This window comes from Neopsephotus bourkii, unplaced genomic scaffold (assembly GCF_033783945.1).
Source record: "Neopsephotus bourkii isolate Nb327-2 ecotype Australia unplaced genomic scaffold, CSIRO-AGI_Nbou_v1 NB_1447, whole genome shotgun sequence".
NCBI lineage: Eukaryota > Metazoa > Chordata > Aves > Psittaciformes > Psittacidae > Neopsephotus > Neopsephotus bourkii.
In genome coordinates this window covers 543,787-571,521 of record NW_026901924.1, presented here as the reverse complement: position 1 = coordinate 571,521, position 27,735 = coordinate 543,787, and the positions used below count along the sequence as shown (strand labels likewise).

The window sequence follows — 27,735 nt, the reverse complement described above, 5'->3', positions numbered from 1 at the left end:
TCTTTTCTAAAATGTAAACTTCTCAAGTAGTATTTGCATAGTTAGCACAGTGTAGCAACAATTGTGACAATTCTGAAGAGAGTAACAGTTACATTAGAAAACTTTATGAACCTTAGCAAAAGACAGTGAAGTTCTGGTACACAAGAAAACAAACAGATAAACATTTAGGAAACTGTTTTAGCCATACAAGTTAGGACAGAGAGAGACTCTTCTTGTGAAAGAAAGGCAGTTGTTAATCATGTCATGCTTGAAGGCAACTCTCTGATGACTTTCCCTGTAAGAGGAAAAGTAAATCTATTAAAAATGCTGTTTTCCAAGCTGACACATTTCTCTTACAAATCATAGCACAAAAACTACTTTGCACTGAGAAAAACTGAATAACCCCTTTTCCTTGTTGGGTATTGACATCCTGAATACTTCTGAATTTTTTTAGTTGGGTTTTTGACTTTGGTTTCATTGTTTTTGATCCTAAGGTAACTAAATAAAAAACTAGATAACTGATCTATCAACAAAAGGCTACTAAATGACATCCTGGCCTGAGCTGTGCTTTTCTGGAAAAGTAGATAAAAAATATCACAAATTTACCATCCAACTTGTTTGAGAAAGTGTTTTGTATCCTGTCTGGATGATGCAACCGAACTTGAATCCTAGAAATACATCTATACACACAGAGAGACACAAGAAATAAGAAGCAAAAGGCTGCTTTGACAGCACAGTAACACATCCAACGGTCACTGCCAACTTCATCTTATTTGCAGGAAGAATTAAGGGTAGCACCTAAGTTAAGAAAATACTCTGCTGGTGCTTCACCCCCCGCCCAAGTTTTTCCGGAAGACCATCTCATGCTCACTTTTCTTCCCTTTCAGGTTCAGTCCTGTGTTGTCAAACCTACCTAGCAACAATCAAAGCACACTACTGATGAGGCACAAGCAAAGCTGCAATCTCAGGAACCCTGGCACAGGAAGGGGGAGATTCTGTAAGTACTTCACATTCCAGTTTAAATTCTGCTCTTAAAACCCCATTCATTTTCATTTTGATAGTGCTCTCAAAGAAAGAACATAATTCAGTGGTTCTTCCTCTCCCTGTAGTTTTCTCAGCTATCAGGAACTATTCTATTTTTAATTTTGAAGAGTAACCCCTTCTGACCATCCTACTTCCACCTTTGTTTGTCATGCAAAAGAAATAAGTTTCTCCAACAAAACTTTGGTGTCATCCTGCCTAAGACCACAAGCACACATGACCTCCCTTCCTCCTGCTGCAATCACTGATACACATGGGAGAGATAACAGTGGGAATCACAGAACTGGATCCCAAAGAATTGCCAGTGCTGGACAGTCACCCATCCAGCCGGCCAGTGATCCACAGCTACAAGCAGTGCAGAGTGCTAGGGCAGGCAAAGTTTAGGGAGTATCTCATCCTTCAGATCTGTGCTGAAAAAGGTTATAAAGAGCGTGATTACAGACTGCTTCAGCTCCTCTTGGCTTCCACCACTTTTGGTGCTGTACCAATATACAGTTGTTCAGTAACAACAGAAAGAGCCCAAGGACACACTCAGCCAAATGAACTGCAGTATGACTTTGAAGACAGCATGTATTCTAACAAGGTTCTTGCTCAAGCTGCAAGTTAGTCATCAGAATACATGCATCTGTCATGGCTTTGTCTACCTTCTTCAAGCTGAGTATGTGACTGGCTTGTACATCTGGCTGTGTCAGCATGTCAGAGGCAGCTCTATTATTTTGGCTGCTGCTAATGACCCTAGAGCTGCTCAAGCACAAAAACAGATCAAACAAAAAAAACCCCAACTTACAAACAAAACACCTCTAGAAAGAGCTGTAGGAGAGACATGCTTCCATTGTCACACCTCACAGGAACAGAAAACAATGTGTAGAGTAGCAGTGAAGTGATGACACTTGGCTACCCAGAATTTGACATTAAAACAATTATCAACACATGCCCTTGTCCTTCCGAGGGCTTGGGTTTCAAATCCGAGTTCTTGTTGTGGTATCTGTGACTTTATTACCTGATTTCAGAGTAGAGTGCAGGATCGGGGTTCTCGAAAGGGATTGCTCCCCGCAGGAACCCCAACAAGCAAGGCATCTTTGCAGGCATTTTGCATACAGTACTGCTGGAGTTCTGCAGCTGCCTGAGAAACCTGCGTAAAGGGAAAAGAGAAACAAATCCAGAAAGGAAACTAATTCATTCACAAGCATCTATTAGGCATTTCCTCTTGAACTGCCATTATCAAACAGAGCTGGAGAGCAGCCAAGCCAGCTCTTGGATTCTAAACCAGCAAATACATCAGCACAGATGCAAATTTACAAAGCTCCAAATAAACACACATGAAATACTGTGCCATTTGATGAGCCAGAGCAGTGTAGAGGACAGAGGTGAAAGTGCAATGCAATCTGTCCTCATTAAAATGCACAGGGCTGTGACCACAATGTTTTCGAATCTACTGTACTGTTTACAGGTTTATATTTGAACTCATATGTCCTGAGTTAATTTATTAAAAGGGTTTTCATTCCCAAACTGTCAACAACACAGAGCATAAAAGGAAAGAAAGTGAAAAGGATGAAAAGTTTCTAAAATCCAAACTGCCACCTTCCCCTGGCAATGAAGCGAGAGCTTCAAATCCACACTCCGGCCCCAGAGAGCACAGTTCAACGCTGTGGGACAAGCCCAGGAACCCAGATGGGATCTTGGTTCTTAGAATGTCTGGAAGCATGTGAGAAAATCTGTCCCAGCACATGATTTCATTTGCTTTTTTTGCTGCTTTCCTGTTCACTGCCTCCCAAGTCTCCTCCAGGATACTCATCCTGGTAACTGCCTGTCAGCATTCCAGGGAGTTGTTAAGAGAAGCATTTTCCCACAGCCTCCCAAGTTCTTTTGTACTCTTGGAGCACAGGCATAAGTACCTGCAGCAAGGATCCCTGCTAATCAATGGGCTTTGTCCACTGAGAGAGAGAACCTTTTTCTGGAGGATGCAAAGGTCTCTGTGCTCTGCCCAGCCCCTTCAACCCACACAGCATTAGCACCCTTCCCTTGGCCACAGCACTGACCCCTTGCTGGTACCTGACTATGGACCACATGGCTACTAGGCAGAGATGCTGCTTGCCTTATCAGGCCAAGGCTGCATGGGGCTTTTTTCCTGGGAAGATAAGCAGTTGTTCAGGGCATGCCTTGCCCTGTGAGCATAGCAGAGTTAGCAGTTCCTCACTGTGTCTCCTTGCACTTTGCTGCCCAGCTCTGCAAGACGCACTGAGCTATGCATATCCTGGTGCTCCTGCAAACACACAAACCTGAGGTTTGGCATCCCTGGGAGGATTATCCATACAGCAGCAAACTGTTGTTCTAGGACAGATCCGCCTACTCTCAGCCCTACCTATGCCCCTGTAGCATTCTTACAGAAATGCATACACAGAAAGTATGAGGGTTTCTGATGTATTTAATCATGGGTGAACACGCTCCCTGCAGCAGCCTGCAAGATGTGTGTGGGTACTTCTTTCCCACTTGGTTTCCTCTTTCTGGAAAAGCTCTTCCTGCCTGGTCTTTTAGCTGGCAGGGCAAACAGAATCACCACTGCGATTCTGTGCTATGGGATGTATTTTAAAAAACCCTTTCATACCCAGCTTCCATCAGAAAACACATTTGTCTGTTCACAGGAGCCAAACATTTTCTCCTGTCTCAGCATCTGCTAAACTTGATCCAAGTGGCTCTTCTCCAGCTGCATGTACCCCCTGCTGGTTTTACACAGAATGTCAAGAAACCAAGATGACACTTTGTATAAGACGTAGTTTTAATTGTGCATCATTTCACTTGTGCAACAGACATGAAGAAGATCCTGGAGCAGCAGACCTGGAAGGAGACTTCTGTGCACATGGCTGCGTGGTCTCATCAAGGCCAAGGCTCCTCAGAATACAAGCAAACCCACAGCAAGTCTGAGATTCATATTTGAGAAATGCAGCTCCAGAATGTTACTGCCACAAAATAATGCCCAATAAACTACACACCACGTTTTTATATACCCTCCCTGCCCACAGAGGAAGCAGGGAGGGGGTATGTGCCTAAAAATGAGCAGGGGCAGAGATCCAGGTTACTGCTGGCAGTGTAAAGCAACAGAAATGTTTCATCAATCACTCCTGTGTTAGACAATGTCCCTCTCGCCCCAAGAGCCTACACATTTGCTCTCCATTGTGCTGTTCTCACAGATTTCCGCAGGTCACCGCATCGGCGAACTACGGTCACTTTCAGCCGATCAAACATCTGACGACTCAGTAGTCGCTCACAGGATTTAGCAACAATAATGAACTGATTGGGATGATGTCCAAAACCCAAGTGGTTTCACCTTGCAATGGGAACTTCACGTTTGCAGCAGCCCAGGACAGCAACAGTGGGATAGGGTGTTCCGAGCTATTTTTTAAATCAATTAACTAAGCTTCCGCAGGTCAACAGACTGCCACTGCAGTCAGACTGAGGAAGCTGATGCTTGTGACTGGCCAGCGGAAAATGGCGAATGCATGGACGTGATGAGGGAAGTGCAGGATACAAATTAGTTTGACCTTCAATCCCTTCACAGCCTGTGGTGGATGTTGTGCGTGGCTGGAAAGAATCCTTCCTGCAAAGTGGTTGTGGGCACCCCTCTCCCTCTCCCTACCCCAGAGCTGTCTTGGACGTGGTATGAATTTGCATGGGTGAATTTGGACTGACGGGGAAAAAAAACCCAAAAGACAAACGAACAAAATAACCCCCAACCGAGTAACCAACCAACCAAAATCCCACGGGCAAAATAAACAACAAAAATCCGCCAAACCAACCCCACGAAGCCAAGCCTTAGGAGGTGGCAGATGACGGGCGCTCCTTGCTAGCCTGGCTTTGTCTGGAAATCCTTAGGCAGGAGAAAGTCCATGCATGCGTGCCTGCGTGCGTATGAACCCGCCTGCGCTCCCAGGCCTGTCGGGGGCACAGACCACACCGCCTCCCCCCGCAAGCCCCTCCAGACACTAGCTCCTTGTGCGGAATTAACGCGGTGCTGCCGCTTCTCTCCCCGCAGCTCCTTCCACCCGTATCCGCCACCTGGGCACTCGCACCCCCGGCCCCTTCCCCCCGACTCGCCCCCTGGGCGGCGGCGCGGGCGGACAGCGGCAGGAGCTGCTGATCCCCGGGTGAGCCGCCCTCCGCCTCACCTTGATCCTCTCCACGGCCGCCTCCAGCTTCAGCTGCTCCACCAGCCGCTGCATGGTGCTCAGGCTGCCGCCCGACGACATGGCCGGAGCGCGGGGGGATGCACGGACAGAGGCAGGCAGAGCGCCTCCGCACGGCTCGGATCGGATCGGCTCGGCTCCCCCCGCCGCCCCCGAGCCGCTCCGGGGAGGGGCCGGGCAGGGCCAGGCCGGGCCCGCTCCGCCCTCATTCCCCTCCCTGCCCCGGATCGGCCCCTGCTGGCGAGTCCCGGCCCGATCGCCCGCGGCGCCTGGCGGCGGCCTCGGGTGCGGGACTGCGTGCCCCGAGGGTAGGAAAGCGTGTTGGTTAAACAGGAGAGGACAGAGAAAATAAAACAAACCGGGGACGAAAAGGGGGAGGGGAAAAACTGGGGGAAAAGAGGGGAAGGGGAAGAAAAAGGGGAAAAAAGGGAGTAAAGAAAGACGAAAAAAGGGGAAAAGAGGGGAAAAGAGAAAAAGGGGACGAGAGGGGAAGGCAGGAAAAACAAAAAGGGGCAAAAAAACTGGGGAAAGCAAAGAAAAAATGGGGAAAAGGGAGAAAAAATTAGGGGGAAGGGCAAAAATACAAAAAAAGTGAGGAAAAGGGGAAGGGAAGAAAAGGGGGGTAAAGAAGGCAAAGATGAAAAAAAGGGGAAAGGGGGAAATAAAAAAGGGGTAAAGGAGGAGAAGTGGAAAAGTGTAAAAAAGGGGAGAAAAGGGGCAAAATATGCAGGGAAAAGGGAGAAAAAAAAGCAAAAAGGGAGGAAAGGGGGGGAAGGAAGAAAAAAGGCAAAAAAAGGAGGAAGGGGGAAAAGGGACAAAAAAAAAGCAAAAAAGGGGAGGAAGGCCAAAAATAGAGGAAAAAGGGGGGAAAAGGAAAAGGGAGGGGAAGAAAGAGAGAAAAAGGTGTTCTGAATATCATTCAAAGATCTAACCCTGCAAAGAAAAGCCCACTTTGCATACAGGTAGCCGGTAGGATAAAACTGCTTGCAGCATAGCTGCATCCGCCATCTGCGCTATTCATCATCATTTCAGTTGTGGCCACCAATGAGTCCCTTCACTTTTTGAAGGGCATTTGCCAGCCATCAGAGCTTGCTGGCCTGTTGGCCTGTTAAAAAGTTGGTGGGATAAAGATCAAAGCCTCAAAAGACTGCTCTGAACATAGGGATGACCAACCATGGACATGCTTGAGCCTCATGCAAAGCCCCAGTTTGAAAGGCCTTTGCTCTGAATACCTTTTGCATACCAAGTGAAATGTATGTTTCACCTTACGTACACTATGAATTTGGAAGTAAATACATGCTGCACAACAGATACAACTCTTTGAAAACAGTGGATTTTAGTAGATTTAGGAGGTAAGGTGGTTCTTCTCCAAGACTCTATGGCCTCGCCACACTGCTACCCAGTACCAGCAATACTTGCTCATGCAAAGACTTCTCCCTGAAGTCATCTCAATCTACGCTGGCTTTACGAGGTATAGTAATCCTCAGCAGCCTCATTTCTGCTTTATTTGGGTTTTTTTCCCATGTGCATGTAATTACTTTGTCAACTTTATTCCAGGATAAAATAGGGCCTGAAAACTTATGCCCAGAAGATGGGCATGATTTAGAACTACAGTGAGGTGTTAGGCTAGATATGATCAGTGACCTCAGCTAATGAGTGTCACTCAATGCTGACAGCTTTGTAAAGACACATGGGTTTTTCTCTATCATTCATCACAGAGATGTGACTGCAGTGTCACCGCCCTGCACATTTTTGCTGCAACCCATGAATTTATGCCTGCATCTGCTTATTTTCAAAGGGCTATACATCAAGAAAAGAGGGAACTCCAAGCTAAGCCTGCAGGATGGCTCATTTCCAGCAGGCCATACAGCCCCTCCAACACATCCATTTCCCACTGTGGTGTCAGATCAGGAAAATAAATTTTGATTAGAACTAACATCAGCAAGGAGAGAAAACAGATCTCTGCTTTAACTGCTTATCTGCATAACCCAAACACTTGGCTTAGAAGGGAAGGAATGGAGCAAAATGAGGCATAAAGGCAAGAGCAGCAGAGCCTGTGAAACTGTGGCCACAGGTTTAGATCCTCTTGCATGACTTGCGTGGTTCTTTTCCAGATATAACTGTCTTACCTAATAATCAACACCATTTTACTTGTGATTACCTTTATTCTCTTTATTTCTACCACAGCAACTTAATCTTCCTCCTTCCACTCTCACAGAAGGCTGATTCTGGTTTGGGGGATGAAGCTGTGAAGGTCTCTCACTCCAGGAACATCTTTACAGTGTCCCCATGGTCACTTCATGAAAGCAAGCACAGCTTTTTCTGGATACCTTTTTTAACAGGTATTTGAAGTTTGGATTTAAATAGACAATTAAATACAAAGTGAGTAACACTTATGGCTACACTATGTGCAGCAAAGCTGAAGGACAAATCTGTCAGTTCCTCTCCAGTTTTACTAATGCACACACAAGCTACCCATTTAGCGTAATACTTCCAACATGCTTTTGGAAATTTTGAGCGGAAAACTGGTATGACATTCCAAGAACTAGTGAAAGCTCAACTAGCAAAAGAAGCATGGAAGACAGAAACTCTTCCTCAAAGAATGAGAGCAAATCACCTTTGCAGAACCAGAAACAACTTGCTTCAAGAATTAATCAATAAGGATTTGAAAACTTTTAGCTATTACAGGCTTTGGCAGGAGTAGCAAGTTCAAGAGCTGATCTCCCAGAAATGATCTCCACAGAAGCTAGCTAACAGCATCCTTTTCAGTAGAAACACTTCTGAGGAACTTGCTTTTATAGATGTGATAAAGAACAGGAAAAGTCCAGTATGGTTATGGCACCCACCTGTGCCTTCCCCAGTAAAATTCTCGAACAGTAATATGGCAACAGAACTTCTTTACAAGCAAATCATGGAAACAGATCTGGGCTGAGTTACGGAGGAAAAACAGCATACTGTTGTGCATAATTTATTCTAAGTACTCTTGAGTTCTGACCAGAATAGATAAAGAATACCTTAGATTTGAAACAAATTCAGTACATATATTATATAAACTTTTATTTACATAAGGCATCAAAATTGCCCTTTTAAAAAAAAGGGTCATCTTCCCTTTTACCAATACTTTGGTGAAAGAAATATCACATTTAGTAGACTAATATTCACTGATATACTTGTTCTGAACAAGCAGGTATAATCGAACGAGAAGATGAAAAACCAGGTGCAAAAGATCTAAGCATACCGTATCATGAATCACTCTGTAGAACAAAGAATTAAGGCTTGTCTGCATCATGATCATGATCAATCATGCATCATTTATTCCCACAAAAAATAAAATTCCTTTCCAACTGAAACAGGAACAGCAAAAGTAGTCTGGTATAATCCCCATATTGTCTACATCAGAAACAATTTGGCACCTTAGAAATTAGCTTTAAAAATACGGAGAAAGAGAGAGGAATAATTTCTAAGAGACCTCATAGCACCCTTCCAGTATCTCAAGGGGGCCTATAAGGATGCTGGGGAGGGACTCTTCATTAGGGACTGCAGTGATATGACAAGGGGTAACGGGTTCAAACTTAAACAGGGGAAATTTAGATTGGATATAAGGGAGAAGTTCTTTACTGTAAGGGTGGTGAGGCACTGGAATGGGTTGCCCACACGAGCTGTGAAAGCTCCATCCCTGGCAGTGTTCAAAGCCAGGTTGGACAGAGCCTTGGGTGACATGGTTTAGTAGGAGGTGTTGTGGTTTAAACCCAGCCAGACAGCTTGTCACTCCCCCCCCCCCCCCCTTCTTGCCCTCCCCTACTCCCGGAGGGACGGAGAGGAGAATCGAAAAGAATGCAACTCCCACGGGCTGACTGCTACTGCTAAACCCAGGACAGGTGTCCCTGCCCATGGCGGGGGGGTGGAACTAGATGATCTTGAGGTCCTTTCCAACCCTAACTGTTGTATGGTTCTACGAAAATGGCCCTTCCTTCAGAATCCTTTGTAAGCATTTCCAGTGTCCTTTTGCAGGAATCCTTCAGTTTAAAGAGTAAGAACAGGACTTGTAAGGGCTGATATAGGAGCATTTTGAGAAAGACTAAATTTACAGTTCCACTGATCATGAATATGAAATATATACAGAAGACACATTGTTTGGAATAATCAATTCCACACTGAGATCCCCAAGTAAATGGCATATATACATTGAGCTGAGCCTGTTTAATAGGTCTGATTTATAAAAATCATAAACCTGTATTATGTTTCCGCCTGATTTAACAATTCCTGAGTTTTAGATCACTGCTGAGCCACAGCAGTCAAAACTCTGAATGATGTAGTGAAAAGTTCTGTACATCACTTTCAACATTAGCACATATTTTTTTCAGCAACTTTCAATCATCAATAAAAGTCAGTCTTCCAGGTCCTTCATTTTTCATCCACCGCCGATATCTCTTCCATCGGGGATCCATGGCCATCTTCTTCTTTAGCTCCTCCTCTTGTTCTTGTTTGTAGACCTGAGAGACAGATAAAAGGTTTTAGTAAAGCTGAGGAAGCAGCTTACGTGAACCTCAAGGGGTGAGTATGTTTGTAGTTCCACCATTTGCCAGCTTAGTGTTTTAACACAAGACTGGATTGCAACACGGAAGCAGATGTTGGCCAACACAGAGTATAGGAATACCTTCAGCCTACCAGAATCTGGATAGAATACCGCTATGGAACTTTATTACTAGTTGAGTTTCTCAACAACTAAGTTAATATTTCTGCATTAAGTATTGGCAGCATCAAAAGATAAGTAATTACATTCTGTCGAGAACTTGTCTCATTTTAATGAAATCTACAATTACCAGCAAAGTCAAGTACCCAAAAAAACCAACAGCATCTGCTGTTATTCTGGAAGGCAGTTAATGTAGATATAGCCAGTGTAAATCTCAACACCATACAGGTTTATGTCATCTTGGTGTCAACTGACTTCTTCCTGGAAGGGAATTAAATTTCATGCTCTGCTATGCATGAACAAGATTTTAAAAAATATATGAATTTATAAATAAACAAGCTGAATGTTCAGTGATCACAGAGGTTTTAAGAACTATTAGGAAAGTGACAGAGTGGGGGAAAAGTACCATCGAGCTCCATGATGTACCATGTATTGAATTCTTAAGTCTTTTCCATTCTAAAAGGAGACTGGAAAACTGAATCAATGTGCAGATAGGCTTCTCCAGTGATCAAGAACAGAGAAGCTTTTGGGGTGAAACACCTAAGCATATTTTTCATCCTAGAAAACACATAAGTTTCAAGTAAGGATATAGTAGTGGCACATGGGAGCACATGTATGAGAGAAAGAGAATAAAGCATGATTATTCTCCATTTCCAACCATGCAAGCACCAGCAGGTGGCTGACTCAGAAAAAACATCTTCACAAAACCAGCTGTTTGTACTGTGGGAGCACTGGAAAACTAACACTTGCTTTTCCACCAGAGCTACCCACCTCATAGTTTTCTCGAATCCACAGTTGCCGTTCAAGGAAGGTCTCTTTTTGATGATCTTCTAGGCTGTCAAACTGAGACTCAGACATTTTCATGTACCTTCGTATGATATACAGCTTCTCTTCCACACCATACTCTTGCCCTTTAATAGTGAAACGGTAAATCCACCAACAGTTCCAAACTATGTATTTGCCCAAGTAAAAAGGAGCAAGAAGGATCTGAAACAGAAGGATATCATATATCTTGGGCTTCTGATAACCGCCTTTTATATCTATTTTATTTTTAATAATGTCTTTGATTATTTCTTCTTCTTCTTCACGAATTTCCTCTTTAGACCGCCTGTTCTTGCCTTTTTCTTTAGTCTTGTTGAGTAAACCTTGTTGCCTGGCAATCTCAGTAGCTTGTATACGGTATTTTGGCACTGTAGCTAGATAGTTGATAGCTTCATTGTAACTGTTCCACCAACTGAAGAACTGTAATTGAAGAACAGTGAAAGTAAGACCATGTTTTTACAGACACGTTCCTATTTGGAGTTTTACCGGGGGGGGGGGGGGGGGGCCCCCCCGGCCGCCGGGAATTGCTGTCATAGACCTTTGACCACAATTACATTGCAGCAAGAGTAAAAACTGATTGTAACAGTACTTCTGCAGTGTTACAGAAGCTGTAATTATTCCTCCAAACTTAGTAAGCCACCTGGAAAATAGACGTATAGATGTACACGTCACAGCAATACACAGTGACGAGGAAGAGCAGGAGAGACTGTTCATACCGACTTTGTTCACGAAGAAATGACAGCCTCCTGAAGGGTAATGCTAGGCTGTGCCAGCCATTCTTAGAAGCCCCCTTGGATTTATAAATAAAGTCGGTGGTGTATGAGCATTTCATTACAAAATTGCTACTCATTTAAAACAGTTAATTAAGCATGGATTAAGTATGTCACAATCCCGTTAGTCTGACAGGATACACTTTACAAGATTTAACATCCCTCTCTGATCTCCAGCTACCCTCTGAATTTCAATGCAGGAAACCAATCAACCAACCAGACCAACCCAAACAACAAACCAGAAATATAGTGCCTGGGGTGAACATGTCTTACTAAGCAACTTGTTTAAAAGGGCAGCATTTCACACTATTCACCAAGACAAGGGGCAGACACACACAGGCATTATGCAACCTTAACAAGGGCCAAGAAGAAACACTAGAAAGCAAGAGAGAGGCAAAACAGTTTACACAGCCATTTACACTGAATTTGCAATCATCTGCACCTGGACTGAAGGAAAACGCCTCCACTTAAAGCCAAAACAAGAAATAAGAGGTGAAGTGAAACTCTGCCACTGGAAGTAAGTCTGGAGAGTTTGCTGAGCTGAATTCACTTCTCTCCTGACTCCAAAGAAGTGTTTAAAATACATGGCACTGTAAGAGTCACACATTACTAAGCTCCTGATACTCAGACCTATGATCTGAATTGAGTCTTGAATTCAGTTTCCAATTAGTCTGTTAAAAAAATAAAAAAACAATTACATATGCAGCTTGACAGACTGACACACACTTACTTGGAGCACTATTCCTGACGCTGCTTAGGAACAGGCTGCTCTGAGCCTGCCATGAAGAACTACATAACTTCTTCAGAAATGCTCCATTTATCTCTGTGAAATATTCCATCATCAGATTAAAATAATTTCTTTGTCCAAAGTACCAAGGAGAGCCAAAAATTTGCTGAGCACATCTGACTTAGATTTGTTAAGGACACCACAGAGAAGTTTACCGCAGCAGATAGAAATGGGCACACTGTTTAATAGCTGGCATATTACAAGAGCTGCAGATACTTCTCTTCCCTTTCAGAAACTCACTGAGCAGTATCACGTAAACATGAAATTTTACCTGAAACACAGAGATGGCACACACTGTAACTAGAATCACTATTCTGACATCCACTTTAGGTGCCAATCTCCTGCTGTAGTAGTGATAATAATGCCTGTAATACTCTTCAGGATGATCCAACATGTAGTCATAATCTTTACGTGTTTCTTCATCCTGCAGGAAGAGATGAAAAATGTGTATAGGTTCATGTTCCTGTTTTCGCTTACTCTGTTATAGCTGTGCTTTACATCTCACTAATGACCATGCTACGACAAAACTGGCAATAGTCCAGTGGAGTATGAAGCACAGAGGAAAAATCTTCCTTTTCCCATACTCTCAATTAATTTGTTCTCATATTCATCTGCCCACACACATCTGACATATGTGGTCTTAAATCCATAAGCACACACTGCATGAAGACATCTAATGCTGAAATAAAGACAAGCAACTGAAATCCTCATAGGAAGCATTCTTAATTTCAGAATGGGAAGTCCAGACTGACAACAGTTACTAAATATTGCTCAGGAATAGATCTTTCAGACAAAGAACCTATTAAGAGATTGTTTTGCAAATCTTCTGGAGTTAGCTTACAAGACTGTGGAATCTGTCCAATGAAAGGCTGTTTCAGAACCTCATTGTTCTCGTTTTCACAGAGTTTTTCTCATTTTCACCCATGTAATTAAGAGATGAGAAACTGAATTTTTTGTCAGCCTCAAGTGTATTCCTTTCCTACCCTAAAAAATACTTGCTTTTATTCTCCCTTGCAGACTTAAAAACGCATGTTTCTTTCTTCCGATACCACGTTATGTCTTTGCCAAGCCACACACATTTTGCGTGATAAGCACCCCTTACAGATCCCATAGGCTATTCGGGTTACTGTTACTTTGTTGTTTAAAGGTATAGCTCTAAGATAAAACCCAGACAGCTCATTCTAAACAGAAAGGGATTTCCAAAAGAACAAATTCTAAATACAACGGGATTTTCAAGAGAACTGTACCCTCCCCTCCTGTACTCTAGGACTGGCTAATGAAGAAGGTTTTTTGGTTTTCCCCTCCTCCCCGAGTGCTGCTAAGAAGCAAGCCGGCGAAGTCCACACAAGGAACGCAAGAGCGAAGCTGCAGAGCCTGCCGCGATGTCAACCCGAGAGGTACTGATCCTCCCCAGGGACGAGATACACCTGGAGTGCCCGAGGTCTGGCAGGATCCCGATGTTTAAGCTGAGTCTTTTCTGATGTACGCTTTAGACACACATGCAGCAGATGAGTCGCAGCCGCTGAGCAAAACTTGGAAGGGATTGCGCACCTTTCATCGCTTTTACAGGCCACGTTTTCTCTCCTCGCAACATGCCATTGCTTGCTTTTGCCTCCTGCCGCGAAGGCGGGAGCTCCCGTGGGCAGCGACGGGACACTGAAGCACCAGCGGGCGGGAGGCAAGAACCCGGCCCGGAGCGGCGATCGCTCGACCCCGCTCCTATCCGCCTGGGCGTCGCCTGCTCTCCCGAAGCCGGCACGCCGAGGGTAGCGGCGGCGCGGGCAGCCGTGGGGCCGGGCCCCCTGCCTGCCCGCCGCCCGCCCCGCTTCCCGGCCCGCCGCCGCGCCACCCGCACGGCCCCCGGGGGGTCCCTCCGTCGGTCCCCCGCGCTCTTACCGGAGCGGCTCCGGCCGCGGCGGCGGTCCCGCTCTCTCACCTTGAGGGTCTCGTAGGCGGTGGCGATGAGGAGGAACTTCTCGTGCGCCGCCTGAGGGCCGCTGCCCGGGTCCCCGCGGTACCGGTCGGGATGGTACTTGCGGGCGAGCTGCCGGTAAGCGCGGGCGATCTCCGCCTTGCTGGCCTGCCGGCTGACGCCCAGCACCTCGTAGCAGACGCGCCGCCCGCAGTAGAGCCCCTCTGTCAGGGCCCTCGCCGCCCGCGGCAGCAGCGCAGCACACAGCCACAGGCACAGCAGCCACCGCCGCCCCGGCCCGCTGCCACCCGCCGCAGCCGCCATCTCGCTGCTGCCGCCGCTGACCGCCAGCGGGGCTCGCGCCTTGCGCAGGCGCGTGTCGCGGCCGGGGGATGGGCGGGGCCGGCGCGGGGCACGGGGGAGCGGAGGTGTGGCCGGCGAGGCCCTTGAGGACGGGTATCGCGACAGAGCCCGCGCTTGGCACGGCGGTGTTCTTGGTGCTCTCCAAAACGCGCGTCCCGCTCGTCCTTCGGGCGGGGGAGGCTCTCAAGTAAACATGGAATCGTAGAATAGTTTGGGCTGGAAGGGACCTTCAGAGGTCATCTAGTCCAACCCCCTGCAGTGAGAAGGGACGTCCTCAACTAGACCAAGTTGCCCAGAACCACATCAAGCCTGGCATTGAATGTTTTCAGGAATGGTGCATCTACCACCTCACTGGGCAACCTGTGCCAGTATTTTACCAAGCTCGTTGTAAAGAATTTTTTCCACACGTCCAGCCTGAATCTTCCCTCTTTTAGTTGAAAACCATCACCCCTTGTCCTGTTCACTAAAAAGTCTGTCCTCATCTTTTTTATAGGCCCCTTCTATGTACCGAAAGGCCACAGTCAGGTCTCTCCAGAGTCTTCTCTTTGGCATGCTGAACAAGCTCAATTCTCACAGCCTTTCCTCAAAAGAGAGGTGTTCCAGCCCTCTGATCATTTCTGTGGCCCTTTTCTGGACCCTCCCCAATAGGTCCATGTCTTTCCTGTACTGAGGACTCCAGAGCTGAATGCAGTATCCAGGTAGCATCTCACCAGAGCAGAGCAGAGGGGCAGGATCACCTCCTTCGACCTGCTGGTCACGCCCCTTTTGATGCAGCCCAGGACACAGTTGGTTTCTGGGCTGCAAGTGCACAGTGCTGGCTCACGTCCAGTCTCTCATCCACCAGCACCTTGAAGTCCTTCTCCTCAGGGGTACTCTCAATGCTTTCATCTCCCAGCTTGTGTTGATACCGGGGTTGCCCCAACCCAGGTGCAGAAATATCTCATGGAATGCATCCTGAGCACACGCTCCTGTAAGCCCAGGTTTTGCCACCCATGCCACAGTGGGTCAGTGCGGTTTGGTGTCAGGCCTTTCCCAAAAGGACATATATCTGCCAGGGAACACACATCCCGCTGCCATGTCCGGGGTGTGCGTGCTGATTTTGGCCCCACAGCTGCCTACAGTGTCTCTGGCAGGAACCACAGAATCAAGTAGGCTGGAAAAGACCTTTAAGATCATCAAGTACAACCATTACCCCAGGACTGCCAAGTCCACCACTAAACCATGTCATGGTGGGCCTCATCTACACAGTTTTTAACACTTCCCAGGATGGTGATTTCATCGCTTCCCTGGGCAGCCTGTTCTAATGCCTGAGCACCCTCTCTGTGAAGATTTCTTTCCTAATATCCAACATAAACCTCCCCTGGTGCTGCTTGAGGCCATTACCTCTTGTCCTATCATTTGTTCCTTGGGAGAAAAGACCAACCTTCACCTCACTACAACCTCTTTCAGGTAGTTGTAGAGAGCAATAAGGTGCCTCCTGAGCCTTCTCTGCTACAGACTAAACAACCCCAGTCCCCTCAGACATTCCTCATAAGACATCACCTCGACAACAGACCTCTCCAAGGAAGATCACTCAAGCTTGATGCAGGAAACATTCACCACAAACGCAACTAGCTCTTCAGAGAACACAGGCCATTCTGCTAGACATGAGTATGCACCTTATGCATCTGGCCTCCTCTGCCACTTATTCATAAGTGTTCATCATATCCTTGGGAGACAGATGAGTTCCAAATCTGCTTCCTCAAAATAATCCTACCTCTGTGCAGCTTCTTAGAGCCCAGCCCCTCGGAGTTGGAAGCTGACGTTCAATTCCTCAGATTCTGAGCTTAACAAATAAAGCAAAACTTGCTCACGGCCAATTTTGCCTTTTGTTGTTGTTGTTGTTGTTAGTTTTTTAAGCTGAGGAAGAACCCGGTTCTTTGTCACGGTGCCACTCCGGCTCTCCTCTACCGGAAAGAGCTGTCTCCGGAGCTGTCGGAGGGGACACCAGCTCTGCCAGGCGGTGGGCGGGTCTCGCCCGCCGCGGTATGCAGGTGGCACCGTACGCCTATAGGGGGCGCAGTTGCGTTGGCCTCCACTCCCTTTTCCTCCGCCGCCGCTGCGGAGAGCACCGGGGCTGTCATGGAGGTCAGCGCGGACTCGGGTCAGTTTGCTGGCGCCGCTGCCGCCTCTCTCCTTGGGACGCACCGGGAGCCGCGGGCGGGGCGGGTAGGGGTGAGGGGTCAGCAGGCCGGTGCGTGTGCGCGGCGGGGGCGGGCGGCCGGGACGGTGGCTCCTTCTAAATATAAAGCGACGGTGACGGGAGGGCGGGCGCTGTTGGGCCCCGCCGTCCCTCGCGGCGGTTTGTGTCGGAGTGAGCTGTGGAGAGGAGTAGGAGGAGTGAGCCGGCCCGGTGCCTGTGCTGAGCGGAGCCGACGGTGGAGCAGAGGGGCGGGAGCGGCCAGGGCCGGACTTCAGCAGCGCGTCTCCCGCTGTCCTTCCTCACTCCCTTTTTCCCTGCTCAGCTGGCAACATGGCTGCTGCCGCCGCGGCTGCCCAGGACGAGCTCAGTAAGTGGCCGAGGTGCCGAGGGCTCCCGGGCGGGCGCGTGCGGGGCCGTGCCAGGCCGGGGTCTCTCCTCGGCGAAGGCCCCTCTGTGGCGGGGCACGAGGTCCCCCTCGCGTCCCGGTGCGGCTGTAGCGGCGGTGGGGCCGGACCCGGCTCTGCGCAGCCATGTCGGGAGGCGGAAGCCGAAGGCTGCGGTGTTGGGAGAGGCCTGTCCGGGCCGCGGTCTCCCCGCGGGTACGGGGGGCTTGCAGCGGCCTGCGCCCTTTCCCTCCGCTGCGTGACCTTGCGGGGCCGGCCCGCCGCCCGCTCAGTGGGGTGGGGGCTGCTCGGCGGGAGGACCCGCGGAGCCGGCAGAGCTCCCGTGCAGGGAGAGCATCCGCACCCCGCTGCACCCCGAGAGGGCGGGCAGTTGCCCGTGGCTTTGTTCGACCGTCGTCCTCTCGCTGCAACGCCAGTGTAAAAATACCGCGTACCGAGGCACCGGCGTGCTGTTGAGGAGAGCTCAAGCTGCCGGCGCAGTGCCGTGTCTCACGGTAGGTGTTTGAGCACATCCTCGGCCTCTGCAGTTATCGGCACATGATTACAGCAGCCAGAATCGGAGGTGCCTGCATCTGCGCCGAACGTGCAGCGCAGGGGAAACCCAGCTCCTGCCTTGTTGAATCCAAATCCCGTTCTCTGCCCGGTGCAATAAAGGATCGACTTTTCTTTGGAGAAGTCTAAGAAATTTTAAAGACTGTTTTTTCTTTTCCTGTCTTTTAATAGAACTAGGTCTTAAACAACTGTCAAGAGTTAAAAGCAAGATAACATATGACTCAGCCAAATAAGAGGGCCTCTGGTTGCCCTGAAATAGTACTTGGCAGTCGGTGGAGAGGAAGGGCAGAAGAAATCCTTTGAGCATATTCGTGCTATTGGCTTTCAGTTCTGAAACATTTCTGCCTGATGTGTCACTTGGGTTTTTTTTTCGTTGTTATCTGTATGCTGCTGTGTAGGTAGCATCCTTGTTCTGCTCTTTGTTAGATATAAATGGAACTAGGCTGAGTGGAATGAGGCATAAAATGGTGATGAGGATGTTCTTTACATAGCCAAAGACCGAGGATTTCGTGGTGGAGTAAGAAAGATCTTGCAGTTACACTGATCCTTGAATTGGAGGACAAAAATGCCAGGCTGTTTAGTCTGATGACAACTGGGATAAATTGTAATCATGACCATGAAAGACCTCACTGCTGCTGTCATCCAAGAGTTTCTATTGTCAGTTTTACAATGCTAACATGATTCCCCTTGGTGAAACCGGTCAGTGCAAGATCTCTTGCTTGCAACTCCTCAGCTTTTATTTGCATGTAATCTAGCTCCCCATCTTCCAGATCTGATCCTGCAAAAACTTAGTTCTCAACCATGTGCCAGTTGCTACACAGCCCTTTGTGTTAAGTTGTGCTGAGAGAACAAATGTGGTTAGGTTGAGATTCCCGTTAATAATCATATGGTATAATTTGGATTATTTGTCCACTGCTTCCTTCAGAATTGAGGGGGTTCCACTGGTTTGGTTAGAAATCTTTTATTTTTATTTTTTTTTTCTTTGCTAGTTTTGGGTCATTCCTTAGTACCTCATCTGTCACTGAATAGAAAATACTGTAATCTTAAATAAAAAGTAAAGCTAATGGAAAAGGAGTAATTTCAGGTAGAGAAAGAGGTGGAAACTGTACAGCCTATGTGGAGGCCTGCTGTCTTTGGTACATTTAAATAATTAAATTTCAGCATATTTGGAAAGAAATTTGCTCTTTTTTAGGGTAATGATTAGTGCCAAAATAACAAAAATAATTACTACTAGTTTTAGATTAGAAAACCAATTCTCCTTGTTTTATATATACATGGCTATAGGAATCTTTGATCTGTGGGTCCACCCAAACACATAAACTCCCACTATTTGCTTAAAATCTGTATAAGAATCTGTACCAGTTTAAGGACAAATTGGTTGAGGGCAGCATAAGAATGGAGGTAAGGCCGTTAAAAAAATAACAGAAAATTGGTAAACTTGCCTTGAGCTTGCAAGAGTTCAGATACAGGGGAAAGGAAGATTAACCTTCAGTAAGAATAGACAGCCACTAAATAGGGAGTCTAAGCCTGGCATACTGCAAGTGTTTGGATTTCAGTATGCTGTTAAAATTTATCATCTTTTATATAAAATGGAAGAATACAATAAAGAAAGGTAATACATTGTTCCTTCCTAGCCTTTTCCAGTGAGATCTCATAAAATAACCTGGTGGCTGGCCTACTTTTACAAATGCCCCTTGGAGCGATTTGGCTGTAGGCACGCAGCGGGTTACTTCTAGAGCCAGGAATAGCACCAGCAAATCCTGACTCACTGTTGGCTACTGTAATCATACTAGATGTATTTTCTCACAGAGTCTAATGCCATTGGAACAAGAATTTGACATATATTTTAGTAGTGGCACAGTAGAGGAGAATTTCATGCTTTCTTCTGTATGTGGAATAGGGCAGAAACAATTGCTTAGTTCTGAAGAGTGTGCTTGAGCATTTGCTTTATCAGGAACCTGCCCCTAGAACTGCCCCTGCCATCCAGGCAGTGAAGTTGAAATGCTTCTATGTCCAGTACTGTTCATTCAGTTTAGAGCCTTTGGGAGGAGATGTGGAGGATGTGCAATGCAATGTAATGGTTATACAGAGGAGGGTTTTGGAGAGGGATTTCTTGTTTGATTTACTGAAACAGTTCTAGAAATGCTTTAATGTAGCAGCCTGACTAATCTGTTAGATACTTTCAGCAAAGTGAACATAAATTCTGGCCTTATGAACAGAATTTTGCTTTCCTACTGTCTGCTGTGTTTTGCAGAGGACCCAGACTCTCTTTCTCATTCCTGATGATCAGTTAAATTATGAAGTACAGTTAGGTTAACTTCTAGCCCTAGTAGTTTCTTGAGTCAGTTTTCAAAAGAAGAATGGTGTGTGTTTTACTTGATACTCAGCTAACTCAAATACACATTGCTGAGGGGTGTGTGTAGAATAGCTGATGTGCTGTGTGTAATATGCATAGGTGCCAGTGGGAGCTAACTCTGTCGTGTGTAAGGACAGGGAGGAGAACCTGGACACATGAATTGAAACTGTGTGTAGTTGAGCTGAGATTTCTTTGGTTAAAAGATGGATGAACAGTGAACCAGCTACCTCAGCAAGACCAAGCATTCAAAGAGCTCACTTCCATGATTTTATATTAAAAAAAGGGGGGGGGGGGGGAAGGGTGTGTCCTTATTAATGGGAGGAAAACATTAAGCTATTTATTTTATCCTTTCCATTCTTTCTATGCCTTTCTCTCTGTTGTTCGTTTCTGCAAGCTCCTGCATAGTAGAACAGGAAGAACGAGCATGTTTCAGTCAGCGGCTGGGGTTTTGCTCTTGGCTTGGGAGACTGCAAGATCAGTTCTGAAGTGACAAGACTTAGCAATAAGTCTGACCCTTTTATGGCCAGTGTGCAGGATTTCAGAGTTCATAAAGCACAAGTTAGAGCCTTGTTGTTAATGTGACTTTCTTGTAAAAAATATGTATATGTTATCTGTTTTGAAGGCTGTTCCTTTCGTTTTTGCATGAGGTTTGGTCATGAGTGCTGAAACCTGTGTTCCTCCTTGTAGTCTTAAATGGAGACTGGAAAGAAACAGAAGTGAAACATGCATTGCCTCACATATAGGTAACTGCTTTGCCATGGTATCTTGGGGATTTCAAATTCTAAATACGTCATGTCTAGTGACACTACTGCTGGAAACAGGGATTCAATGATACAGCTCATTTTCCTGACACTTTGATTTTTCTGCATACAGTGAAAGGGAACATCTCTTCATATGCAATGTCTGTTGTTAAATCCTCCATATTCATGCTCTTATAGACACTATTTTCCCCCAAGAAAGCACCACAAAAAATGAAGCATTGAAAGAAGTTGTGATTGTGCCAGAATACATGATTATCTGTTACAAATTTTGCATGGACTTAATGGTATGTATTTGAAAACTAAAGCTACCTAGTGTTACTGTTGTCACTTGTACAGTTCATTCTTGGTTGTGTTTTTTTGTTGTTTATTTGATTTGGTTTGGGTTTTTGTGTTGTTGGGTTTTTTTTTTTTTGGTTTGGTTTGGTTTTCTTTTTATTTATTTGTCATGGTTTTATTTTGTGTTTTTTTTCTTTTGTTTTAGTGAGGTTTTTTTTTTCCCCCATAGTAAAATGTTGACTGTCATAGCTGTAGCACACATTTTGTGTTTCTAAGACTACTTTTTAAACCAGACATGATTTCTCAGGTGCTTTCTAATGTAGTGGGCACGTCTGACAGGGGCTGTGGTTGACACATTGCACATAAACAGATTATTGGTGCCATAACAATCATCTTTCTTTCAAGAAATTTTTTCCAGCTTTGTAAAGGCAAACTTGCAAGAATATAAAAAAAAATAATGAATCCAGTGATGCACTTAAGGGTAGTAGTGGTTTAATCTCATTTGCGTTATTCTTCCAACAGTCCCTGGCAGAGCAGGGGCTTTTCCACAGTAGAGTGAGTCTGAAAAGCTCACTGTGATGGTGTTGTGCCCTTAGGCTTTTCCACTGCTTCTGATGTGCAAGTTTGTTCTTGGAGCAGTTTTTGTAGAGCCCTGCAGGATTTGGCACAAGGTTTTCCAGTCGTGTTTCTGGTTAAGTCTTCTTCCTTCCTGCTTTCTCCCTTTCACTTCGACTTTCTTACTAGTGTAAATAAAATAATGTCAATCTTTTGGTGTTTTGGTGTTTTGTTGTGTTGTTTTTGTTTGTTTGTTTGTTTTAATTCTTTGGCCTGCATTAAAAGTTGGACCTTTGCCTCGGACAGTATTTTCTTTCCCCAGCCCTATGTTCACCAGAGTTGAACTGCAGTAGATTAACTATGGAAGTAACTTTATAAACAAATAATTAGCTAGTACAGAGAGTGCTACAGGTGGGAACCTATACTAAGGAAATATTGCAAACCTAAATTGGAGGTGAGGGTTTGATGTGAAATTGAGGAAAGAGAAGCCTTTGTGTAAAATCTTAGATCTCCTAAGTACTGTTTTTTTAGATAGAGGTAAGCCTGTAATTACTAAACATCTCCTCTTCATTACTTCTTTCTTTCAGTGCTTCCAGGAAACTTAAAAAATTAGTCAACTTTCAAAAGGAAAGTTATAAGAAGTGTGTCATTGCGATGATGCATTTTAAGTGTAGTGTTGGCTAGCAAAGGTAAAGATTGAAGTGTGTAAAGCTTTATAATTAAAATTCAGTGCTCTTACTGTCAGGTTGTATAAGATTGCTGTAGATTAATTTCAGTTGCTGGGGCTTATTCAGAGCAGTTTGTGTCATTTTTATTTCTTTTCTATGGTAGGTAAGTAAGCAAGTTAAACCTCTTGCTTTACTTATTTTTGTTATCATATAACCTAGTGGTTCCCCCTTGGAATTACAACTGTGCAGTTGCCAGTAGGGACTGTAAAACTAGAGGGAGAAGGTTTTGTCTTCATTCCTAAAAGCTTGTGAAGAGCACAGTGTGGAAATGTGAGATGGGCTGTGAGGAAACACTTTGTCTTGGTTGATGTCTGGCGCGCAGTGGTCTGCTTGCTGTTGCAGGCTGGACAAGGAGGCCAGGTGAAGGCTGTGAGAAGACAGAAGGCAGAGAGAGAAAGGAGCTTGCCTGTGCCAGCCGGCAGATCTGCAAGGCACATCTGCACAAGTGTATCTTGCATCTGTACACTACATCTGATGTACTCGGGTACATCAAGTATCTGAGTCACCATGTCCCTGGCTCCTCTCCTGGACCATTGTGTGTGGTTCGTCAAATCTCCAGGGTTTATGCTTCCAGCTCGAGAGATGCTCGCAATTGTTAGTAGAATAAAAGCTGGGGAGAAAATGGTTGATGTGCAATACTTCCATGGGTTTATAGCTCTTTGTTTTCCTGTCGTGTTGCTGCTATGGATACTACACACTGCACTGGCAGCACAGGAGACTGCTCTGACAAATTCCTGACCAGTTTCTTAACTGCACCAGGCCACTAGTCTCCTTGAGTATGTTGAGAAGGCCTGTCATGCTTATGGTTAAGGGAAGAAGACCTGAAGAAGACCTAAGTTATTAGGGCTTAACTGACTAGGCAGCAGAGATACAGGAAAAGTAATAAATACATCTCAAAGGCACTGTGAACAAGGGCATAGGTGTTTGGGTTTTTTTTCCTATCAGTATTATTATTACAATTCTGGTTGCAGCTTGTAACAACAGAATCATGGTGGAAGCTGGAAATAGCGTAGATGCATTGCTGCACTTCCTGTGGGCACATGCAGAGTGGTTTCTGTGCCTTCCACAAAGTGTGTGTAGTCCAGTGGCTACAGCAGAGGGGTTTGGAAATAACTTCACTTGTGTTAGCTTACACTTGAGTCTGTCATGAGAAGGAACATGTTGTTGGGAGGTTTCTCAGTCAGCTTGCTTGAGGATAGTATGTCTGCAGTGATCTAGAGTTCCAGGGCAGAGGAGAAAGATTTGATAAGTTCATGCTTTGTTTATTTCAGCTGCTTGGTGTGGCCTAAGCAGTCCCCTAGTGCTGGCGCGGTTGTAAGACACTGTGGAGGTCCTGGAGGGAGAGATTGTTTGCAGGGAAAGGAGTAGAAGAGAGAAATAAATTGTTAGAATTAGAAAAAGAAAGGTCACGAAGTTGTTGACCAGCTGACAGCCTGATTGTTAGATGAAATCTGTCTGAACCAAGAGATTGGCTTACAAGTCAGTTTGTGTTGTAGGTGCTACAGAGTCTTGGCTTGTAATTTCCCTGACAGTAAAATTTCATAGTCCTCTGTGTTTTCAGCTGCCTACTGTATTTGCTCAGCAGAAATAAAATGTTGGAAGTGATATGTGTATGTTTAATCTGCACCTGGCAGAGGAAGAGTGGTGCTGTGAGACCTTTAAGTGCAGGGATAGCACAGATTTAAAAAATAGGACAGTAAAGGCTTCTGCAGCTACATCATGATAAGTTTGCTGACTAAAGCGGCATTTCTACTTGAACATCCTTTTTGTTAGCTCGGGTTCCAACCATATCCATTCACCTGAGTCTTTACCTCTTCCCTGTACAGTGCTTTTTTCGTTTTTGCCTTGGTAGCCTTTTACAGCCAGCTGAGTGCTGCAGGAGGGTTCTCCTTAGTCTTCCTCTAATCTCAGCTTGCACCATGTCAGTTTAGATTAGTCTTTGGGGGAATGATTTCCTTCTTGTAGGATGTCATAAGACCTGTAGTCCTTTCAAAAGCCCAGGGTCTTATTGCTGCCTATGTATCTGTCCTGCAGTGCTGCAGAATGGAGTAGAGATGCTCCTCATACCATGTATGAGGATGGTCTGGCAGTCGGGGATGCTGATGTGCCAGGGAGGATTTGCTTTTCTTGTGGTTTAGCTGTCGGAGCAGCTGCGTGCTGGGACTTAAAATAGGGACTCTTCCATTCTTTTTTAAAGACAGATGGTCCTCAGTGCTTGTGCTTGTCAGAGGAGTTTGGTCTCATATGTTTCCTTGAAATGATCTTCTGCTAGCTCACTGAAAAAACAGATGTTATTGTTTCTCCCCTGCCCCCTGTTCTCTCGATCTTGTAGGAGTTGCAACTTTATTTCTTTGCAGATGTTTTTTTTGTGGTTGTTTTTTGTTTCTTTTAGTTATTATTTTTGTGTTCTCTCCTCGGTCTGGGGAGAAGACCTGCTGACTAGAGGAAGGTGAAAGCTTTAAAACACTCCCGGCGCCTTGGTAGTACAATAATAGGAGCTTTGTGTTTTAAGTTACTGCAGTATGTCCTGTGTTTCATACTTGGGATCTTATTTCTGTTGTAATAACTGACATTTGGAAAAAAGAGCAGCAAATTGTAAAAAAAACAGTAACTGGTTCAGTCAATATTTGTCCAGTTTTGTAAAGGTTTCCCGGAGGATGTAAGTGGCTTAATGGAAAGTTGTGAGCAGAATAGGTTAGCCTGTGTCAAGATGTCCTATGTAACAAAGTCCTGTAATGTCCTGTAATTAACAAATTTACTCTGGAACAATAGTCTCAAGGTTTCAAAGACCTTGGTTTTCACTTTGTAGCTTGTTTCTTGTGCTTTCAGGTGTGCAGCCTGTTTATTTGTACAATTGCCGTGGTGTAGTTTGCCTCAACCTTGCTTTTTGTGCTTTGTCTAGACTCTTTCTGCCATACAAACTGTAATTGGTCTTGGGTTCTGTTGTATGTGCTTTGTGGTTTTGTTCTGTTGACACAATGTCTACAATATGACGAGAACTCTAGGTTGAAGAAGAATAATAACAAGAATTTGCCTTCTGATTAAATAGTGGACGTATGGAACATCATGATCTGAATGCAGATGACAGCAGGCATCTTTTCAAGAGTTAATAGCCCCACAGCTGCACACTTATGTGGTCAAAGCAGAAAGGGCAGGGAATGACTTGGAGATCCTAACCTTCTGTTGCACCTTTGGAGATGTCATAACCTTGATTTGAAAAAGAGAATGAAGCAAAGGAAATCTTGACTATTTCTGTCTTTGACAGAAGTCATCTCCACGTAATTGTGGAGTTTGGTACTGGAAGCTACCAGGGTGGTTTCGGCTGTCAGTTGTTTGCTCATGTAGTGTTAAAAATTCAAGACGCGTCTGTGCTGAGTGCTGTTGAGATGAAAGTACTTTAAGAACTGAGGAGTTCTGTACAGCATTTCTTAAAAGCTCATTAGGGGATGTTCAGAAAATGTAGTTTTCTTGCTACAGCAATTTTGAGTTTCAACCAGTTTCTCTTTTTTCCTATATATTTTTTTTAACTGCAGATCAACTTGAACGTGTGTTCTTGCGTCTTGGCCATGCAGAAACAGATGAGCAGCTACAGAACATTATTTCCAAATTCCTACCCCCTGTACTCCTCAAGCTGTCCAGCACACAAGAAGGAGTTCGTAAAAAGGTAAGGGTGCAGTTTATCCAAATGGCATGTTGTCCTGTTCAGGGAGAAGGAAATGGCCCTGACGTATCATGGTTTATTGTACTACTATACCTACAACTGTTAAGGGCTTAAAGAAAACAGTAGTTGCTTGTATCAGCAAGGTCATTTACAGATGCATGGGGTCTTGCAGCTGTATGAAGGCTGCATTTGTTTCCAGTTGAAGCCAGCTAGCTGTGAGTTAGCCTGAGACTAAGACTTAGTATCATAAAGACAGTTGCTCTTGCTTCCATATTAGGACTGTTGTGCATTTATCTGACTTACGGCACATGTGGAACAAGCTTGGTTCTGTGTATAAAGGACCTTGAAGACATACTCCTTGATGTCATTCACTTGTCTGACAGTAGGAATAGGAGCAAGCACCAGATAATTTTGAAGATGGAATTTCATACATACTTGAAGGAATTCAGTTCCCTGGTACAGAAGGCAGCTTTATCACAGAATTCATTCAGATATATCTTAAATTCTACATTCAAAACTGATCCTTGCCTGGTTACAGGCATAGGATCAAGGACCAAGCCATTTTGGGAGTTAGATTTAATATGTACCTGGGGAATTCAGTTCCTGGTTATGGGGTAAAAGCTCATCTGCACACCCGTGACTTTACATCACTGAAGATTTACTGTGATGTGTGTAACCTGCAGGTAAATCTGTTCAATGTGCACATTGCTGTTTTCTGTTACTTAACATCAGACCTCAGCTTTTCAATCTTCTTGCTCTTACATTGCCATTAATGTGACTGGGGAATGTCTTAAGAAGTCTGATGCATTTTCAAGCGCTCATGACTTTTAAACATGAACACCTAGCTTTCTAATGCTAATTTTGCCTGGTGGACAGCAGAGAATGTGTCTGTTGTTCAGTGCCAGCCTCAAAATCGTGCTAACGCAATGTAAGTAAAAGAAAAGGATGTTTCTTTACATGAACTCTCAAGTGATTGGAAAGCTAATCTAATAGAGGTTAATAAAGTAGAGGAAATAGAATGGAAAGAGGACAAACTCTTTATCCACCCATTGACTGACTATAGACATTGACAAAACTCTGCCATCCATTGTCATGTGTCTTTTCTGCAATTACTGTAGTGCTAAAAAAACCAGAACCCAGTAGCAGCAACAAAAAAATGCCAACAAGGTCAATTGTGGTTTGAAAACTTGCACCATTTTAATTGGATTGACAGTGAAGCTTTCAACAGTATAGGTATATGAGCAAAAAAGTACATCTCTGTGGTGCCAGTATACTGCTGAAGTGTAGATTAATACAATTGTTAAAGGATTTGCTTTCACCCAGCTTCAGAAGCACAGTGTAGTTTATTCAGTACAACAGATGGGTTGACTGCACACTAATTTAATTCCACAGATTGACTTTCTCCTCAAAATGGTGCTGGCTATGGAAAGGGGAAATTAAAAGTTTGTTTTAATTCCCGCTACCTTAACATATTGCTGTGTTGGTCATATCCCTGCCCTTAATTTTGTGACAGTCATGTCAATATTAGTGCTACATTCAGTAATTTGAACTCATTCTCTTAATCCACTTCCCCTGAGAAGGTAATCCTTCAGGCCATGGTTTGACAGATGAGTTAAATTAAATTCTAGGATGCCTTGTGCCAAACCAGTTACCCTAGCAATGACACAGAGAACTAATCCAGGGTAGTCTTACTCTGCTGGTTCAGATGTTCT

General features: G+C 45.0%; 3 protein-coding genes across 3 annotated transcripts in view; 1 reads left to right on the top strand and 2 right to left on the bottom strand.

Annotated features, from left to right (window-relative positions):
* Positions 1-5,335, bottom strand: GNG10 (G protein subunit gamma 10). The gene is made up of 3 exons (XM_061368821.1): positions 5,184-5,335; positions 2,021-2,152; positions 1-274 (listed from the first exon to the last, which is right to left on the bottom strand). Exons 1-2 carry the CDS (start codon positions 5,262-5,264, stop codon positions 2,027-2,029), a joined length of 207 nt encoding a protein of 68 aa, XP_061224805.1. The 5' UTR covers positions 5,265-5,335; the 3' UTR covers positions 1-274; positions 2,021-2,026.
* A 3,945-nt stretch (positions 5,336-9,280) lies between these two features.
* DNAJC25 (DnaJ heat shock protein family (Hsp40) member C25) lies at positions 9,281-14,561 on the bottom strand. Its single transcript, XM_061368820.1, has 4 exons — positions 14,210-14,561; positions 12,545-12,697; positions 10,666-11,136; positions 9,281-9,694 (listed from the first exon to the last, which is right to left on the bottom strand). The coding sequence occupies exons 1-4, from the start codon at positions 14,507-14,509 to the stop codon at positions 9,572-9,574; spliced, it is 1,047 nt and encodes a 348-aa protein (XP_061224804.1). The 5' UTR covers positions 14,510-14,561; the 3' UTR covers positions 9,281-9,571.
* A 2,108-nt stretch (positions 14,562-16,669) lies between these two features.
* ECPAS (Ecm29 proteasome adaptor and scaffold) overlaps positions 16,670-27,735 on the top strand; it is a 69,136-nt gene continuing 58,070 nt past the window's right edge. The window contains 4 exon segments of the mRNA XM_061368819.1: positions 16,670-16,717; positions 16,720-16,762; positions 17,053-17,097; positions 25,896-26,026. Coding sequence (XP_061224803.1) covers positions 16,670-16,717; positions 16,720-16,762; positions 17,053-17,097; positions 25,896-26,026 — 267 coding nt within the window.